General features: G+C 37.3%; 1 protein-coding gene across 1 annotated transcript in view; it reads right to left on the bottom strand.

The window, feature by feature from the left end:
- Positions 1 to 14,751, bottom strand: part of CACNA1E (calcium voltage-gated channel subunit alpha1 E) — a 334,730-nt gene that overhangs the window by 48,818 nt on the left and 271,161 nt on the right. Inside the window, exons 27-34 of the mRNA XM_058178755.1 lie at positions 11,818 to 11,914; positions 8,080 to 8,240; positions 7,249 to 7,386; positions 6,183 to 6,384; positions 5,538 to 5,702; positions 4,240 to 4,350; positions 1,677 to 1,760; positions 1,431 to 1,556 (exon numbers count right to left, since the gene is read on the bottom strand). Of these exons, the coding sequence (XP_058034738.1) occupies positions 1,431 to 1,556; positions 1,677 to 1,760; positions 4,240 to 4,350; positions 5,538 to 5,702; positions 6,183 to 6,384; positions 7,249 to 7,386; positions 8,080 to 8,240; positions 11,818 to 11,914 (1,084 nt within the window). The remainder of the gene's footprint in view (positions 1 to 1,430; positions 1,557 to 1,676; positions 1,761 to 4,239; positions 4,351 to 5,537; positions 5,703 to 6,182; positions 6,385 to 7,248; positions 7,387 to 8,079; positions 8,241 to 11,817; positions 11,915 to 14,751) is intronic.

Here is a 14,751-nt window from a genome sequence, read left to right as displayed (position 1 = left end):
CGACTGGGAAATCCCAGAGTTGTAAATTAGACTGGAAAGATGAAAAAAAAAAGGATATTGGAAGAAATTATTGGCTAATTATTTTCAAATTACTGCCAATACTTGCTTGTATGTGTCTCAGTGGATATTTGCTTTATTAATGGATGAATAATGCATATTTAGAGAGTGCCAGGTTTTGACAGGTTATGAAAGTGTTATATGCTAGCTTCTGAAAAGCTAAAAACTAATAATAAATGAATACTTGTTATTTTATATTTTTTTTCAAAAACCTAATCTAAATTTTGGTAGCACATTTTGTTGCATAGGAAGAAGAAAAAAATATGGCAAGGATGTATTGTTTGCTGTGATGGAGGAGGCTGAGGAAACCATGGAACAATGAATACTATATTTAATAATTATTGTTCAAATTTATATTGAGCCGTGAGCTCAAAACATACTTATTTCATTGCGCAGGACTGAGTTAGGTTTTAATTAATGGGTTTTAAGTGGGGTTTTATTTTTTATATTTTTAATTATTTTAATTGTTAGGCTTTATAATAAGTTTTTTAATTGTTTTTTAGATTGTATTTATCTGTTTTTTTAGATGCCTGTAAACCGCCCTGAGTCCTGTGGGAGATAGGGCGGTATATAAATTTGAACAATAAACAATAAATAAATAATAATGAAGTGGTAAAGACTCCAGATTGTTACATCCACATGGAAGCAAATGAATTGGCAGAGGGGGATTAGATCCTAAGTGAAAGCTGCATCCCCACTGGGTTTGCAATATAAAACAGGCAACAGGGCTTTAGATTCACTTTGGAAGAGGCGTTTGGAATGTGTGGGAGTGTGAACTGAGCAGCACCTGTCTGTGACTCATCAAAGTAGCCATGTCTGTTTCCAGAATCACATAGCTGTTGCACATTCTGAAGCACCTCTTCTGCATCAGAAGCATTGCACAGCCATAGCAATTGGAGATATCTGAGAGCTTGGGAAAATTAACTGTAAGCCTTTTAAAGCAGAGTTCCTCTCTCCCTGAATAATAGACTACATACATCCTTCTTAAAATGTTTGAGCCTTGTTAGGTATGTCTTGCTGATGGTATAAAGGATGCTGGACTAGTAAGGTTTTTAGTCGACTGTAACCGCTATGTGTTTATGCCAGATAGTTAAGAGCATCCAATTCTTTCTTAAAGTAGATTTCCCAAAATTTCCTCATTTGTGAAACTTGAAGAGATGGTCATTTCTATGGATAAAGAGGATGAAAGCTTACTAGCTCTTTCTCCAGTATCTGTGTTTTTGTGGATGATTGATGGTTTGACCTAAGGCATCCATAATCGGCTAATACATCTGCTGGGATGTGCCCTGCAATTGTGTATGCAATGGTTGATGTTATTCATTGTCCTAAGCAATCCACTGACCTTGGAAGGAAGACAGGAGTTCAGCTTTTACCTTGAATGACTGCACAAAGGTCCAGAGCAGAATTCGAATGGTATACCCTTGGCGAAGCAGTTTGATGAGACGGGCAGCCCGGAACAACTTCAGAAAGCTCATGTTGAAGCTGCTGGTAACTGTCGGCTTAACACAATGCCAGAGAGAAGGAGGAAACGGTAAAATGAAAAAGTAAAAAAGAAACATCATACGCAGTTTTCAGTCTTGATCTTTCACTAAAGGAGAGCAATGGAGAAAGAGATTCACCTTACTATCCGTCAGGATAATTTCTGTAATACTGCCAATCACGGTGATGAAATCAAATATGTTCCAGGTGTCACGGAAATAATTCTGCAGAAAGAAGAAAGAGGAATGTGCAGATTAACCTACTGTATAACGTAAGCATCGATGTAATAATATCCCTTGAAAATTTGCCACCGTTCAGACTATATTCAGATACACAGAGAATAAGGGCAGCCTATCTTTGGTATCTAGTCTGAGGCCTCAGGACTCCCTAGCTCCTCCTTGTCCTAGAGCAGGGGTATCAAACTCGCTTTGTCACATAACGTATCTGGACCTTTTTCCCCCTTTTGCTAAACTGGGCATGGACGTGGTCAGTGCGTGACTCATCTGGCCCGCGGGCTGCAAGTTTGACACACCGATCCTAGAGCAAATGCTAAATAATGATAAATAAACTGGAGGCATAGCCTCCTGCCATTTTCAAGATGGTATGTCAGGTAAACGTTAGCATATGCCCCAAAATAGTCTTAAATATGTTTTAAAAAGGCTTACTTCTCCCTGCCTGCAAACCAGATAAAATTCTGTCTCATACTTTTGTATCACCGGAATAGCTCAGGCTGTAAGGAGCCTGTTATTAGAACACAATAGCCTGCAATTACTGCAGGTTCAAGCCCGGCCCAAGGTTGACTCAGCCTTCCATCCTTTATAAGGTAGGTAAAATGAGGACCCAGATTGTTGGGGGGGCAATAAGTTGACTTTGTAAATATACAAATAGAATGAGACTATTGCCTTATACACTGTAAGCCGCCCTGAGTCTTCGGAGAAGGGCGAGATATAAATGTAAAAAAAATATAAAAAAAAAATATCACCAATTAGCCGACAGAAATGGCTACAACTTCCTGTACTTTCTTATGAGGTCATCTTATGCATTTGTTTTAATTTCCCTGCATTAGATTGTGCTATATCTCACAACATATGCCAAGGATGGTTTTCGTGAGCCAGTTCAAAGTTCCCCGTTATGTCTTGAAATTGGGTTCCTGACTGATTTTCTTTATCACCTTTTCCTCTGTACAGTAAAAAAAATAAAAAAAATAGGAACCATACTCACCTGAACCCTAAGGATTGGGCTATGTGTAGGATTTTGAGTCAATCTAATTTTTGACAAATCTAGGATATTTATCTGGTTTCCAATTCAAATAACAAATATTCTAATGAATAAAATTTGCATATAGGTCTGTCAGAGAGGATAATTCAACTTTAAATCCAATCACTCTTTCTATATGTCTTTACATCCATCTAGGCATTAGCTTCATTTTCCTTTAAGGCTATGCTTTTATCTAACATACATATTTTCTTTTCATTTTCATACTAATACAATCTTCATCGTAAACAATTTAAGTATATTTGAGGTTGCTTTTCTACCATTTCATCTCCCTTGTTTTACAACAATCCTTCTTCTCCCTCTCCTCTCTTTCCTTTCCCTCCCTTCTTCCATCTACTCTTCTACTTTCTTCTTTCCCCCTTTCCTGCTCTATGGAGGTTGGAAAAAATCCCCCCCGGGTTTTTGTTTTTTTTAAATGTTAAGAAGTATCTGGCTATTCCTCTTCATATTCAATTATCTGCCTAATTTTTAATAATTGGGAGGACAGGCTGTTTATTTTAAGAAGCATAATATATGTCCTTTGGAACTTGTCTTGGTATTTTAAAGTTACTTTTTAAAACAGGATTTGGGGCAGGGCATGGTGGCCTAGCTATAGGAATTGTCAATAGAAAATTTGGGGAATGACCTCAAAGTATTGAGGAAGATGGAAATGATATGGTGAAGACATAACTAGGCATGAGGAAAGATGGCAAGGTGAAATAATAAGAGAACACTCTTAGAAAAAAATTATACAGAAAGATAACAGTAATAGCACTTAGATTTATATACCACTTCATAGAGCTTTACAGCCCTCTCTAAGCCGTTTACAGAGTCAGCATATTGCACCCAACAATCTGGGTCCTCATTTTACAGAGCTTGGAAGGATGCAAAACTAAGTCAACCTTGAGCCAGCCAGGATCAAACCCTTGCAAGTGGGCAGAGTTAGCCTGCGACACTGCAGTCTAACCACTGCGCCACCATGGCTCTTGGGGAATTGAGGAAGCATTGAAAAATATTGAATCATCATGGGAATCTATTTGGTTTCTAAGGGGAAAAAAATAGATTTTCTGCAGGAGGGAAAGTCATGGGAATGACAAACAAATGTTGGATTGGATGGCCAGCATAACAATAAATTATGCTCAAATGAGCAATCTGTTGGTGAAGTAAATAATTTTGTCTCATCTGGGGTTTCCTGAAAAGGCAGCCTTTATTGTTTAATTATTAATTATTTAATTATTATTAAGAGGCATTTGAGAGGTTTGGTACCATAGAGGCTCCGTCCATCCCCATCAAAAACAATGTTTTTCTGGACATCAATAACTTTAACTTGGGGTGTGCAGATAGCAATTCCTATAGGCAAGGACTGATCCCTAAGCATTCTTACTGCATGCAAATTACAGTGCCCATAAACAGAGTTTTAATATCTAATGCTGGATGCATTTTACTCACCAGGAAACCAAAAGCTATGATTTTCAGGACACATTCCAATGAGAAAACCATGGTAAAAGCAATGTTCAGATACTTCAAAGCCAATTCATATGTATATGGAGCAGAATAGTACTACCAAAAAAAAGAAAAGAAAGACAAATCATAATATTCTGAATTTTAGTTAGGCTAATATAAGAATCCTGGAGGTTTGCCTATATCTTTAAGATTTGCACATCCTAAATAGTGAGATGAATGCTAAATACAGTCACCACCCAAAAAAAAGCTCCACTATTTTGGAAAGGGGGAGGGAGAGAGGGGGGGGTTCATTGGTACTGAAAACCATCATTTAAATGGTTAATTTCCCATAATGGAGAAAGGCTAAAGGAGGACAGGAATGGTTTATATTCGCCTCTTTCAGTAAGAATTATAATAAAATAGTAAGTAAAATTATGAAATTATGAGCACTCAAAGCTCTAAGCATTACTGATAAAATGGGAATTTGCTGCTCATATCTGTTGTACTGCCTAGTCTCTCTTTAAAAAAAGAGGTTCTAGTGGATTTCTGGAGTTCAATCTGTAGGTAATCTGATTTCAGGAAGTGAAGTAAAGGAGGGGAAATGAGAAGGTTCAACCCCATGGCCCCTTAAGAGAATAATCCTTCAGTGAAGGGCTCCAGAGCAAGTCTACCCTTCCTGAGCTCCCACTATTTCAGTGGGAGGAGATGGTCCCATAGAGAGCCACAATATATATTTAAGTGTGAAATGTGCAATTTTAATCCCTTTAGATGCATTTATAACATGTAATACCTGACACGGCTTCTAATTACAGTTCCCAAGAAATGAAGAGACATCACTTAGTGACAGAGCATTTACTTTGTGCTTGTATATATTTAAGGTGTTTTCATCCTACATTTCACCTGAAAAAATCTCACAGAGTAATTCAGTTAAAAATCAATAAAAAACTCTACTCTTAGGCTTATTAAAAAAAAACCAAACCAAATAGAAAAGGAAGCAAACTGAGACATCATTTTGCATTCAGTTGCATTCAGGAAGCTTTTTCCCCTGTAATTTTTAGTTGAAAGCACTTGACTTGAGAAGAACACCCCCACTTCCCCAAGATCATAAAGAAATGCTTCAGTCATTTTAGACAATACAGGCAGTATTCATTCAAAGGCAGCTTCATCCATTCATGATTCTCAAATGCTCTATTTACAATTAGCTACCAACCTTGTGATAATTGTATCTTTCTTTAAAAAAAAAATGATGTTGACTTGCAATTGCAATGTCAGTCTGTCTCAAATATTGATTCTGTTCATCTCACCTTCATCATTAAAACCACAGTGTTAAGAGCTATCATAGCCATAATGGTGTATTCAAATGATGGAGAGACCACAAAGTGCCAAACTCGGTACTGAAAGGTGTGTCGGTTTTGAGGCATGTAGCGGGTGAGGGGTTTTGCACTGATAGCAAAGTCAATGCAGGCTCTCTGGAAGGAGAAAAAAAGAAAATCAAGAATATGTCAAGCATATTATTATAATTATTGCCAATAATGTGCAACTATGTGGTACAAAAAAAGTAGAACAACATCTTTTCATGGGTTATAATCCATGAAAACAAGGAACACAAGAAAAGTAATAAGTTTATAGTTATTTCTGGAACAAAACTTCATTTGTTTTATTTATTATAGAAAATAACATAACTTTCATTCCGCTTTCAACTCCTCCTTCAACCTCTTTTTCTTTAATTCTAGGGCAATAATTGCCTATTGATTTTTAGGATTCCAAGTATCAAGATTCTCATAAAAAAGAAAGCTTTTAACCATTTGCCCAACATGCTTAAATAGGTCAATGGAGAGGTTAATATGAGGGGGGAAAATAACACATCCAGCTAACACCCAGTTAAATCTATCTCTAAGCAGACCCAGTCATGCACAGGATTAAATTAAGCTCTAGTTAGTTTTTACTACCTCATTCTTCTCAAGACTACATTCTTCCATCATTTTGTCTCCTTGCTCCTGGAAAGTGATGATGATGAGAGCCACAAAGATGTTAACAAAAAAGAAAGGGAAAACTACAAAGTACACCACATAAAAAATAGACATCTCCATGCGGTTGCTACGGCTGGGGCCACGATCTTCCTCAGTCACATCTACTGAATGTTGTAGAACTCTGGGGACACAGCGAGAAAGAAAACATGAGTGAAAATCATGCTAATGATTCCTTGTTATTTTTATCAAGTTAGTTTTACTGAAAGAGTATTCAAAATCTTTTGATATAGTATATTTATCATAAGTAGAGTGAAATACACAAAAAAATGACAAGTAAATTGACTGAAGGCTGTTTAGCTTCTGATAAACCAATTTAATGAAAGTCAGCTGTAAACTCCCTCACAACTTCCTCCCATAGAATAGTTCATGGATAGTAATCTATGATTACTCTCAATGTATACATTAGCTTTAAACTTGCTTTAGAAGAACACTTTTCTACAGCAAATATCTCAAGAAGTCCTTTTTTTCTATGTGAGGCAATCTTCAAACAAGAGGGGAATTTTGCCTTTGCAAAAAAGGCATCATGACTCAGAAATCTGCCTTTGTACCATAATAAAAATACATTCATTTGCCTCAGAAAAGGAAATTGCATTTATTATTATTAAAAAGGAAGTACACTAAATATTCTGATTATTCTCATAATTTAAGGGTGAACTAGAACAATCATTTCTAATATTATAGCACATCAGTTTTTCAATATTTGTATCAGCGTTCGGAGTGATGATGTGTTTTGTGACATCTGATGTGGTTCCATAAGAGACCAAAGTCAAAGAGGTGGGGGAATGAAACACAGCAGGGATGTCCATAATATTTTTTTCTAAAGTTCAGTGGAAAGGGTAGAGCTTGTTCTTTTGTGAAAGAAGGTAATATGGCTGCTATTTTGTGATCAGGAGATCTTGACTGTTTTTTTTCCCCCACTAGCAGGTTCTGCATCTTTTGAAAAGCTAGAAAAGTCCAGTTATAGGCGAAGAAGGAAAATACTCACTGAGGCCATCCTTCTCCAGTGGAAACAGTGAAGAGCGTAAGCAAAGCCCAAATGATATTATCATAGTGGAATTCATGGCGCTTCCATTCTCGACATTTTACTTCCATCGTGTTTTTCTCATGGTCTATATAGTTTCCACTACAGTATAAAAGTGGCAGAGAATAAAAGGCTTTTGTTATACTGTCACAATAAAGAGGGCAGGGAAAAGGCTTAAAACATAGGTCCAGGGACACAAAATACAATTCCTAGGATAGAAGAGAAGCATTGATCATGGAAATCCAATCTCTCCATCTCTTTCCTTCTGATATCACTTTTCCATCAGTCTGGCTCTGATGCTAGAAATTAGCTTGACCGGATGGGAGAAGCAAGGCAAAATTTAGAATATGAAATAACAGATATTAACCTACCTACTGTTGTATCTTTTTGCCCCCTGAACATACATTTTTCTTTTTCTAAATGATCATCAGAAAATGAATGGAATAGTAGGATTAAATACAAATAGAAACCAAGGGGTCAAGAACATTAAGAAGTTTCTTAAAGTAATTAAAAATAGAGAAGCTCATGTTTCTCTCTAAAGTTTTACACTATAATTTTATATTATAATTCAGTGTACAATTAAGTACCTATCAGTTTGGAAGTAGAACAAGGTCACCTAAAAATAAAATACTGGTTTCTACGTAATTAGAAAGTTCCTTAAACATGCAAAAGCATATAAAATAGAAAATTAGGAGAAAATGATTAAAAAAGTAACATGAATTTAGAAGCACCTCTAAGTTTCTATAGTACATTAACTGCGAAAGGCCATGACTGAATGCTGTGTGCTGTACTTACATACAGTCTTTCTCTGTATCCTTTGAACTGTCTGTACAGTAGAAGAATTTGCCCTTGAAAAGCTGGACTGCGATAACAGCAAAGATGAACATGAAGAGCTTGTAGACAATGAGTATGTTGAAGACATTTTTCAGAGAGGTAACAACACAGTCAAAGACTGCCTGAGGGAGAATGATAAACCATGAAGTGTGATTCATCTTAACTAAGCAAAAATACTCCTATCAAAAATGACATAAAGAGCCTCAAAGCTATAATTAGTTAAGGCATTTGTCAAATCTTTACTGTACAAAAAAACATCTATTCATTTGTTTATGAAACAATTTACGAGGATACCAAACAAATGAGTATAATTGGGTCTGTCATGCTATATAGCATCTTGTGTAATCGTTATTATATCCCCATGTACTGCTTAATGCATATCAGCTGCAACAACTATAGGGTGGGAGTTTTATGTGGATATGCTGGCCTATTCTTATTATATAAATAATTTTTATTTCCATTTTCCAACATCATATTCATGTGCAAACTATTATCCATCATTAATCATTAATTTTCATTTATTACTGATTCAGGCCTGCCCGATTGCCACTTCCTTTCTTCACAACCTCCCTCTCTACCCTCTACTACTTTCACATCCTTCATCTCCTTCGCTTTACTACTTCCTCTCCTCCTTCTCCACTCCTCCCTTCTTACCCTATCTAACCTTCTTATTCCCCTCCTCCTTCTCTACTCTTTCCTACCTACTTTCTTCCCTCCTTCTACTTCTCTCTCCTTTTCTTTCTGAAATGGCAGTCGAGCATCCCCAATATCATTTTAAATTTTATTTTCATATCTTCAAAAATTACTGTACATTAATAATCAATCCATGTATCATTTCCCCCCCCCCTTTCCCCCCCTCCTCCCCCTCCCCCCCCCGACTTCCCAGAGCAAATACCGGGTATTATAACCAACAATTGCAATCATGCTGGCCTATTCTTGTTCTCTGGATCAGTCCCTCAAAAATCCCTGTGCAGGTCTGCATGAAAGGAAAAGACAGGCAAGGACTGCATAGCACAAAGACAGGGATGCTGTTCTAGAATTTTCCACCTCTTTTTTAACTGAAGGAAGGAAGGAGCCTGCAATAAGTAATACTTTCAGGGCTAGGACAAAGTCCTGTGTGAACATAATCAGTATCCTTTCCTAAGCATGCAAAGAGCAAGGAGACTCTTCCACTCATCAAAGTGGATTTGTCCGGTGCATCTCTTCTAGAAATAAAAAGCTGTTTCTTCTTCCAAGGCAATCCTGAGAATTGTAGTTTTATAAGGATATATACTTTAGGTGCAGCAGGCATCCTGCTGGGTTGTAAAAACCCGCAACTTCTAAGTGCCTATGAACTGCTAGTAGGTGCATAAAGAAAAGTACACTATGCCACTCATAAATCTGGGGATGGGGGTGGGGAACCAACCTTCATGGAGTCTTTGGTTCTCTTTGAGCTTGCTTGCTTGAAGGTGTTTTGTTACCTGACTACGTAACATCATCAATGCTCTGATGATATTATCTAGTCAGGCAATGCAGGTAGTCAGTCTGCAGGTGAACAACCAAGCTCAGATCATACCAATTACTCCACAGTTCAACCCTCAGCTATGTATATTCTCTTCTATTGGATCCAGCTTCCATTTGATTTTAAGTTATCTCTCCACAGCTTTCCTCTGACATGACTGTGCCATCAATCGGTGATACTGAACTGAACTTGGCTAGATGATGACAAGAGGTTGTAGGGAAATAAACTTCTCTTACCTTCCACATTATGTATCATTGAAACAGACCCAACTGTTTGGGAAGTTATAGCTTGAGTTATAGGCCCTGGGTGGAGGATATTCACAGATTCTGTGGAAAGGGACTGAGATTTATGGGAGTGGAAGGCTGGCTTATGCAACTTCATCTGTCTGCATTTGAATGCAAATTTGAAACATTAAACTACAGTAGTTTTCAAAAGCCAGCCAAACAATACCTTGCAAGATTGTTTGTGGTATGAAGCACTAGAGCATGGGTGTCAAACTCACAACGTCACATTGTCATCACATGACATATCACGACTTTTCCCCCCTTCACTAAACTGGGGGTGGGCATGGCCAGCACGTGACGCATCCGGCCCACGGGCCACGAGTTTGACATCTCTGAGACTAGATGGAAAGCTAGCCTCTTCTTACCCACTTAAGATAAGATAAGGAGTCTTGGTGGCTTAGTGGTTAGAATGCAGCACTGCAGGCTAACTCTGTCCACCATCTGGAGTTCAATCCTGATGGGGCTCAAAGTTGACTCAGCCTTCAATAAAATGAGGACCTAGATTGTTGGGGGCAGAAGAGTGACATTTTAAACTGCCCAGAGTGCTGTAAAACACTGTAAGGCAGTATATAAAGCTAAGTGCTATTGGTATCTACTTCACTATGCAGCTGTGGCCAGTATACCCTACCCTCAGCCTAGAGGGCAACTTGTCATTTCAAAGATCGCCACTCATTCTTCACATTTGATACGCTTTAAAAGTTACTTCTAAAAAATAGTGGTCACTGCCCAAAATTCACATGCAAATACCATACCTTGAGTTTGGGCAACCGCTTGATGGTTTTCAAAGGTCTCAGGACGCGTAGAACACGAAGGGACTTGATTGTTTTAATGTCACGACCTTTGTTGGACCTGTACATTTGGGAGGATAAACAAGCCACCCAAAATATTAAGACAAAAGGATTAAAAAAAAAGGATTTCTTAAACAGAAATTTAACTCACTGTATTCTTGCCATAGTAAACATTACTTTTTTGTATAGACAGTGAAAAGCATGGGTCACATTATTGGCTTTTTGAAGCCTGATGAATTTGAACTATTGAGTGGAGTTTTTTTTTAAAAAAAAAAAATCTCTGAACATTAAAAAGTGTGTTTGTGTCTGTATGTGAGAGAGAAAGAAAGTGCAAGCCTAGGAGAATCCCTTTTCATTTGAATTGACTGATGATGTCAAATCCTATTATTGTGAGAAAGTGTGTGCTAACAAGGTTAAAACAGGTGATTTCACACTCCTGCTGAGCTGAACCATCTGTTGTAAGGCACCATGCCACTATGAATCATACATTCATGTACCTGGTGAATCCCAGCAATCATCTTGCTCTGTTTTCATCCAAAGGTGGCAGTAAAATACCTCTTTTCCTGGGATGGTTTTACTATTGTAATAAGCTGTAACAATGTACCATTCATACACAAGCAAATATGTGCAGGCATATAGTGTTTGATAAGCAGAAGTATATGATGCCATAACTCAATTGAAAGATTTTTTTTATACACTACAAAGACAAGGTTGCCATGACTAGGGTATCCTCAGTCAAATTATTAAGATAAGATAAGGAGTCTTGGTGGCTTAGTGGTTAGAATGCAGCACTGCAGGCTAACTCTGTCCACCATCTGGAGTTCAATCCTGATGGGGCTCAAAGTTGACTCAGCCTTCAATAAAATGAGGACCTAGATTGTTGCGGGCAGAAGAGTGACATTTTAAACTGCCCAGAGTGCTGTAAAACACTGTAAGGCAGTATATAAAGCTAAGTGCTATTGGTATCTACTTCACTATGCAGCTGTGGCCAGTATACCCTACCCTCAGCCTAGAGGGCAACTTGTCATTTCAAAGATCGCCACTCATTCTTCACATTTGATACGCTTTAAAAGTTACTTCTAAAAAATAGTGGTCACTGCCCAAAATTCACATGCAAATACCATACCTTGAGTTTGGGCAACCGCTTGATGGTTTTCAAAGGTCTCAGGACGCGTAGAACACGAAGGGACTTGATTGTTTTAATGTCACGACCTTTGTTGGACCTGTACATTTGGGAGGATAAACAAGCCACCCAAAATATTAAGACAAAAGGATTAAAAAAAAAGGATTTCTTAAACAGAAATTTAACTCACTGTATTCTTGCCATAGTAAACATTACTTTTTTGTATAGACAGTGAAAAGCATGGGTCACATTATTGGCTTTTTGAAGCCTGATGAATTTGAACTATTGAGTGGAGTTTTTTTTTTTTAAAAAAAATCTCTGAACATTAAAAAGTGTGTTTGTGTCTGTATGTGAGAGAGAAAGAAAGTGCAAGCCTAGGAGAATCCCTTTTCATTTGAATTGACTGATGATGTCAAATCCTATTATTGTGAGAAAGTGTGTGCTAACAAGGTTAAAACAGGTGATTTCACACTCCTGCTGAGCTGAACCATCTGTTGTAAGGCACCATGCCACTATGAATCATACATTCATGTACCTGGTGAATCCCAGCAATCATCTTGCTCTGTTTTCATCCAAAGGTGGCAGTAAAATACCTCTTTTCCTGGGATGGTTTTACTATTGTAATAAGCTGTAACAATGTACCATTCATACACAAGCAAATATGTGCAGGCATATAGTGTTTGATAAGCAGAAGTATATGATGCCATAACTCAATTGAAAGATTTTTTTTATACACTACAAAGACAAGGTTGCCATGACTAGGGTATCCTCAGTCAAATTATTAAGAAAAAGATCTTCATTTGTCATTTAATCAGCATCTAGGAAGAACTGAAAAATTGACTGAACCCTAAAAGATGAACTTCAGGAAGTACATGAAAAGAATTCCTTGTGTGTCCTCCTATAGTCATCTACAGAGTTCAGTAGGACTAATAGCATCAAGAAATGCTCTGAAGGTATCTTTTTAGCTTCAAGGAAAAAAGTAGGGACAGAAAATTTTTACTTGTGTATTATCCCTTACATTCATCTTTTAGGATATCTAGAGTTAAAATTAGACCCTCTAAGTTGATTTTAAGAAACTCAATTTTGAGAAAAACCTTATCTCCTCCAACTTCACTATACTGCTTCCTAATATAAATTAGGAAGGTTCTTTGGTAGTGAGGCATATGGCATCACCCATAGGCACCTGATTTACAGTCAAAACCCGTTCTGGAAAAAGCAAGGATTCCTTAAAACATATCCGGAATTATTCAATGAAAAGGTTAATATTGGAAAACAATTTTTCCCAAAGAAAGTTTGTCTTCCACTATTGAAACTCCGTTATCATCTGCAAGTTCATGATGCACAAGTTCTTAAACTACATAGAACTAGCCACTTCCCTCTAAAATTTTGTATAGATTTGATTCACAATGTTCTTTATTCACAAATTAACAATAAACCAAATTAATATTTTTATGAGAGACAGAGAGAGAGAGAAAGTGAAAGAGAGATGTGAGCTTTGTTTGCTCTGCTGGCAATTAAATTCTAAATTATAATTGATGCTAATATCTAGCTGTTATTTTATCTGACATATTATTTTCCTGTCCACATTTACAGAGGGGAAAATTATAGAAAATTAAAACAAAACATCCATCAACAAATTCCTAGGAGATGGTTAAAAAAACCCAGACCTGGTATATTTTATATTACATCCCTTTCAATAGCATTTCTTCTTAAACTTAAAAAGGGTCACTCATACTGTCCTTTCTATGTTCTATTCAAATAGATGGTACTAAAAAGCATTTGCCCCTTAAGGGCTCCAGCAAATGTCAGACTGTGCCATTGTATAAGATGATGCTGAAAGCAAGGAACTCAGTATATGTGTCTTATTGCTCACACTTAAGAAACAATCATTGCTTACGCCTCTCAGATCACTACCAGCAGTGCTTAACATGCAACTTGTGTTTTTACAACTATCCAGAGTTATGATGGTTTCAGAATAGGTGGTTGATGGCCCATAAAGCCTTTCTGGCCATCATAAAATGTTGCACACTCATGTGACCAAGGGTGGGCTTCAAAAATTTGTTCCAGATCTAGGAGGCATCTTATTTGGTTTTTTTTTTGTCCAGTAGCAGAAATGAGCTTTGCATTAGTTTTGGATGACAAACAAGAGCCCTGGAGGTGTTGGCATAATTTGGGTTCCATTTTAAATCAGTAGCTACCTTGTGAGAACAATGGGTAAGACATTTCAATAATTCATGGGGCAATTTTACTAGGTGAAAGCAAAATTTTAATGAACCTGCATTTTTAAAAGTGTAATTCACTGCCAGTTGTGCTGCTATAACAAGGAAAATATTAATGTTGGTTGGAAGCTGTCTGGATAAGAAAATGCAACTTCAAAGATCCCCCTCCCTTCTTTTCTTTTATTAAAAATAAACACACATTGGGAAAGAGCTACAGGTATTTGTTTTTTAATATGAAAAAAAAATTGTTGTATATGATCCATGTTGTTATTGTGGGTCCTTAGTTCTCTCTGAGGTTGGTTGCTTTCTTGCAGATATTTCATTATCCAAACTAGATAGCCTCAGAAAGCACCAAGGATCTCTCATTTCAACCCTGAGCTACAAATTTTCTCCTTTGTTGTTACCGTCTTTGGTGAGCCTGTGGTGCCATCTGGTTAATTTATTGGCAGAAAAAACAACAGATATAACTTGATCTTGAAAGAAGACTCAATATCAACTTTGTCACCAGTTGATAGTGACAGAGAGAAGCAGAGTTGGGACATTGATCTCCTTGCATGAACTTCAGAGCAATTGCTTTTGCGGCTGTTTTCTGCCATATAAATTCTTTTCCTAACACAGCATGGCACAGCAACTTTTCCCCCTTACATGTTCCAGAGGTTGTGTGACTAGTCTTAATGCCTGCTGCATCCCTTGCTTCTTTTTGACACTTCCCTGCTTG

The sequence above is a fragment of the Ahaetulla prasina genome, chromosome 3 (assembly GCF_028640845.1).
Source record: "Ahaetulla prasina isolate Xishuangbanna chromosome 3, ASM2864084v1, whole genome shotgun sequence".
Taxonomy (NCBI): domain Eukaryota; kingdom Metazoa; phylum Chordata; class Lepidosauria; order Squamata; family Colubridae; genus Ahaetulla; species Ahaetulla prasina.
The sequence above is the reverse complement of the archived record's forward strand: the minus strand, read 5'-3'. Positions and strand labels throughout refer to the sequence as shown.